This window comes from Prunus persica, chromosome G7 (genome assembly GCF_000346465.2).
Source record: "Prunus persica cultivar Lovell chromosome G7, Prunus_persica_NCBIv2, whole genome shotgun sequence".
Classification (NCBI taxonomy): Eukaryota; Viridiplantae; Streptophyta; class Magnoliopsida; order Rosales; family Rosaceae; genus Prunus; species Prunus persica.
The window spans coordinates 11,219,582-11,225,664 of NC_034015.1; the positions used below are offsets into that span (position 1 = coordinate 11,219,582).

Below are 6,083 nucleotides of genomic sequence, written 5' to 3' on the forward strand. Positions count from 1 at the left end.
CAAAATTATATTTTAATATTACTGGAAAAGAGATTCGAACTTGGTGTAAGACGGCAAATTCACTGTCATGACCAACTGAATATATAGAAAAATATTTGACTTTTTGTTTATTACTAAAAGGCAGGTGAGGAAAAAATAATAGGAAATGGAGAACAATTTAACCTAATATATATACCTTCAATCTCTCCCATCCCATGCTATAAGAATACTCACGGTACATGAATTCAAGAATCGTATTAACCAACGTAATTTTATGTTCTAGAAATAATTTTGCTTTAATACATTAAAAAGCCTAGAAAATTAAAGTAAGTCCTTACAAAATAACCAAGTGATTACCAATAAGTAATAGCGGACTCAAGAATTTTTATTGAGGTGGGCTATACCTAGACAAAGAGATAAATGTAGAAAACGATAGAAACACATTAAATAAAAATAAAAAGGAAACGCGGGGAAAAAAAAAGAAACAGAGAGAGAATAAGAGAAGGAAAGAAAGAAAGAAGAAAAAGAAAAGAGAGAGAGTGTGTGAGTGATTGAGGAAAATCTGACAGCTACCTACCCAAGAAGTTGTCAAAGTCATGCTTGAGTCTGGTTCGTTGATTGATAGCTCTCAAAAGTTGCATCACACGGGCTCCAAATTCAATCCAATGGTTGAGAGTATATTTAATTTACAGAGAGATAAGCTTATTTCTACATAGAGAAATGGGCTAATATTTGATTTATCTAGATTGGGAGTACAATTAAGCTTAGTCTTTAAAATCAGCACTTGGCTGGAGTGTGAATCCGTTATTGCCAATAGGGGTGGGCACAATTTCGGATTAACACAACCGTACCTTCTAATTCGATAATATGAGGGTTGGGTTGGCCTAATAATAAGTGATTCATGGGTTTATAAAATTATAAATCACTTTATACGGGTTGAGTTACAAGTTTAAACCAAAACTTAACAATGAGCTTAATTTTGAGTTAACTCAACTAAACCGCCCAACTCAATCACAAAAAAGTTGGGTTTGGTTGTATTGGCCTAATAATGAGCTGGTTCTAAGAAATCATAAACCACTATATATCTGATTGAGTTATGAGTTGAGACCAAAACTGACCCAACCTAACCCATACCCACCCCTAGTTACCAATAATTGCTGTAAATTAATGCATCATTTTCAATATAATACTGACATTTGTCAATAAAAGGTAGTAATTTCACATCTTTGTCCCAAAAATTACTCGTCATTTGGCTCTCACACGTGGGACATAAATGGTACACCAGCAATTTCAATTGTTATGGAAACACACTACTTCACTTTTATATCCATTGTGGTAGTGTACTAGCCAAAGCCTTATATCACCAGCTTCAAAATGTTAGAGAGAAGATAATTGGCTCGATGATTTACCATAAATAAGGTACAAACTCCTTAACTTTGTTAAGAACATGTGCTTCTAGTGAGCCATGTATGGTCAGGGTAGCACCCATATGGTTTATATGGCCTATGGTAGTACTTTGACCCATTTTTTCTTTGGGAATTTTGGGGTAAGCGCTTTTTTTTTTTTCCTTGTGTCATATTTTTTTTCTTGGTGTTTCTTTTGTCAAATCCTCATGAACAGTCTTGTTATTGAAAAAAATTCAGTTTTTTTTTTTTATAAATTTTTTAAGGCGGGTGTGTGGAGCAGTTGCATAATAAAGACATGTTACAGTACAAACTTGCAAGTTTGAATACATGAAAAGCATGAAAACATTATGGTAAAAATAAGCCATTGTTGCAATAACAAGAGTCTTTCTATATCTATAGACTATAGGATTGTAGCCTTGGCATGATGCAGTAGCTTGTAAGGTTCTGTGACTGGAACTTTGCTGGGAATTAGAACCCTATTGAGGACTTATGTGTGAGAATGAGCATTGAACAATTTGCTTTCTTGGGCTGACTTATCTTGAATGGAAAGTTGAGTGTTTCCAGAGCCTTCAGAAGCTGAAACTTGAGTATCACAAAGACTATTTGATGGGCCATCTTCATTGCATGGAATGTCCAAGTTCTGAGTTTTCAACAAGTTACTACTTGTTTTTTGTTGCAGATCAAACACTTCTTGAGTTGCTTCCTTTGTTCTTCGATTTGACACTGTAAATTCCTCTGAATCTGTAAAGCACAAGTGAAAATGACTTTCCTTGTTTTTATGAAATTCTGTAATATGGAAGTCCATCAAGTTCATAGATTTATTTTTTCTGATTTCTATTGGCCCTGACAATTGCTAGACTGATTTGGTTTATGTTTGTCATTCATAAACAGAAATCTTGACCTAAAAAACAACTCTAATTAATGCAGAGTTAAAATAAAAAGGTGGTAACAAGAGGTAACAAGAATTTCGAATATATAAAAGTCGTGCAATGGATCTCTTGTATGTACCTCCAACTGTTCATGAAGACGTCTATGGGCATCTAGTTGCAGTTGGAGCGCCTCCGTGATTGGCATGCCACTGCCAGAAAAGTTCACAGCAGAAGGAAGTGAAAAAAAGAATATCAAACTCAATGTCAAATCTAAAAAGAAAAAGTTGTTCATTTAGAATCATTATTGATGAACTGAGAACCAGAATAACAATCAGGGTAAACCGAGAGCTTACGTTTCCGTATCGATCTGGAGATTCAACATTCAAAGTTATGTGCATTTGCAACATTCAAAATGTTGGTTAATGATTCTATATATACTAGGGCTGTCATTTAGCTCCTTAACATTTCTACAGCCAATATGTGCATTTGCAATTTCAATTGTTGTGTAATTCCTCTTCTTTATTTTCATATCCGTTGTGATAGTGTATCACTCAAAGCCTTATTTTCTATGAAACACTGCCTTCAAAATGTTAGCAAGATTAATCGGATCGATGATTTACAAAAAATAAAGTACAGCTCATTAATTTTGTTAAGAACATGTGCTGCTTCTAGTGAGCATTGTAGGGTCAGGGTAGCACCCAAATTGTTTCTACGGCCTACAGAGATCTTGTGGTGGGGAAACAAATTTTTTTTTCCCTGCCTTGTGCCATACTTTTTGTGTTCAATTTTTCTTCAAATCCTCGTATGTGATCAATTTTGTTTTTTTGAAAACATTCAATTTTTTCTTTTTTAAGGTGGGTGAGTAGAGAAAATTGGAGATGTCGTCAGTAACATAAGAAACAAAAAATTTGCTACTTGCCATCGAAGTTTTCTCAATTTAATTCTAGTTTATTGAACATTTACTAATTTTGTTAATTCACTCTTTGTTTGAATCCTTTAAATTCTTTCAGGTGTGACTTTGATGGCCTAGGCTCGTTTGGGATTGCTTCTCTAATAAGCACTTTTGCTCATACGTACTTCTAACAAAATCGCTTTTATAATAAAGATGTTGAAATTTTCATAAAAAATCAAAGTGCTTCATGAAAAAGCACTTGGGAGTGCTTCTTGAAGAAGCACATGACAAGTGCTTCTCCAAAAAAATTACCTATAAGCACTTCTAGACTTTTATGTCAAACACTGTTAGAAAAACTTTTAGTTGTCAGAAAGCGCTTTTAGCCCTTTCAGAAGCACTTTCAAACTGGCAGTGTAACTTCAATGGCCTTATGTTCCACAAAAACTAGAAAGCAGTTGAGAACTTATATGCCAATAATCAGTATTAATTAGCCTAATTTTGTTCTATTTTTCTAATTTTATGTTGGGACGATCTTGTGGAAGTAGTAGAAGCAAATTAATGAAAGATTTGTAGTATATGATAATGTATTTTCTATTAGTGCTCTCAATGAAAGTGCTTCAAGTTCAGATTTCTCTTTGTTTTCCTGCAGCAGAAGAAAAGGACTAGATTAGAACTAATGATAAAGCAAGCTGATCAAATCTGGATAAAATTAACCAAACCTTGTAGTGTAGTGAAATCAGTTGTATAGAAATGCAAGCTGCAGTTCTACCTTTTTAGCTTTCACGAAGATTTTATTTTATTTTATTTTATTTTGGGTAAAAGTTACTCTATTCACCAAAGAGTGTGAAGAATTACAAAAGATGAAAAGCCCATAATAAATACAGCCCATCACCAACAAATAAAGTACATGAACCCAAACAATAAAGATACAAACCACGTGAAGGCCCAAATAAACAAATAAAGCTTAGAAAACATTAGACAAAAAAACCTTAGATCCGTGTTATACATACAGAACACTTCTATTGAAGGATACCTTTTAGATTTCTCAACGATTTTTTTTTTTTTTCAATGATCCAAAAATCTATTTTTTAAGTTAACATTCATATATCATCCTTGCAAAAAAATTAGATAAATTGGAAACCGTTTCGATATCCAATTGTGTCTTACAAAATTAATGAACACAATGCTTCAAGAAAGTACTAAAATTTCAATAATTCAATTGAGTGATCAAATGATATCAAATTCAAGTGAATTTTTGTAGATATGATCTTTGAATGAGTATTTACAAAATAGATGGTTTGGATTAGTGAAATACAATATAGAATGGGCCCTACAAAAGTGTCTCTCAAATAAGCTAATTTGAGGGAACCCTCAATAGAAACTCTATGTGTATATATATAACCTTAGATCTAGAAAATAGCAACACCCACCGGCACCACATAGCACATCATCGGCGCCACCATTGCAGATTCACCTCCACCACCACCACCAAGGAAGAGCAACTGATAACAAGATGTACTAAAAATTTGAACAGAAAATGGGGGTGAGCAAGCCACCGGGGCAGGCAGGAGCAACCTTTGTATGTTTGGAAAATTTGAAAGATAAAAAGAAAATTCTTCTGAAGTTTTTTTATCTACCGTAGGAAGGAAAAAAAACAGTACATAAAATTAATCCTGCTCATTCCATTTTGAAATCCTGCCTGATCCTTAGGTGGAAGTCCAAAATCACAGTGCAGTATTGGAAGCATAATCTTGTTGAGTCTTTTGTCATATCAAAAGCTCGAAGTATGACAAATCGAATTTCACACCAGCAAAAAAATTTCACAATACGAGATTTAAGTATGATTACATGGAAAGCATGAGAATTTGAGGGTAACAATAAGCCATTGTTACAATACTGCCACACAATAAGCTTTATGAAAATAACAAGAGTCATGTCATTCTATAGGATCATATCCTTTTTAATTGATCTCATCTTCTTGTTCTCCTTTTCTTTCTTACCCAGTATAGTAGCATTTGAGGTGTTCTTGATTCTGTTAAGGGACTGAGCTTTGTTGGTTTGGGACTTTTTAACCAAATGAGCACTTATGTCTGAGATGCCTGAAAATTTTACTTTTTTGGACTAACTTATCTTGGATGGGAAATTGCTATTCCCAGAATCTTCAGGGCTTGAGACCTGAATGGCATTTAGACTATCTGATGGGGCATCTTCATGGCATGTGATGTCCAAGTTCTGAGTCTTAAACAGGTCATTACTTGTTTTTTGTTGCAGATCAAACATCTTCTTGAGCTGCTTCCCTTGTTCTTCAATTCGCAGCTGTAAATTTCGTTGAATCTGTTCGTCGAAATAAATAAATGAAATTGAAATATTAGACTAAAGTATTTTCTTTGTTTTTATGAAATTCTATAATATGGAAGTCCATCAAGTTCATAGATTTATTTTTTCTGATTTCTATTGGCCCTGACAATTGCTAGACTGATTTGGTTTATGTTTGTCATTCATAAGCAGAAATCTTGACCTAAAAAAAAACTCTAATTAATGCAGAGTTAAAATAAAAAGGTGGTAACAAGAATTTCGAATATATAAACGTCGTGCAATGGATCTCTTGTATGTACCTCTAATTGTTCATGAAGACGTCTCTGGGCATCTAGCTGCAGTTGGAGCGCCTCCTTGATATGCAAGCCACTACCAGAAAAGTTCACATCAAAAGGAAAGGAAAGAAGAATATCAAACTGAATGTCAAATCTAAAATGAAAAGTTGTTCATTTAGAATTATATATTGATGAACTGAGAACCAGAATAACAATCAGGGTAAACCGATAGCTTACGTTTCCATGTCGATCCGGGATTCAACATCAAAGTTGTTCTTTTCTTAGATCTCAACCAAGGATGAAACAAGCTAATATAATTAACAGACCTTGTAGTTGGTAAGTTCTC

General features: G+C 33.9%; 1 protein-coding gene across 1 annotated transcript; it reads right to left on the reverse strand.

Annotated features, from left to right (window-relative positions):
* On the reverse strand, window positions 5,011-6,083 carry LOC18771307 (myb family transcription factor PHL5). The gene is made up of 3 exons (XM_007202986.2): window positions 5,975-6,083; window positions 5,762-5,831; window positions 5,011-5,480 (listed from the first exon to the last, which is right to left on the reverse strand). The coding sequence occupies exons 1-3, from the start codon at window positions 5,980-5,982 to the stop codon at window positions 5,268-5,270; spliced, it is 291 nt and encodes a 96-aa protein (XP_007203048.2). The 5' UTR covers window positions 5,983-6,083; the 3' UTR covers window positions 5,011-5,267.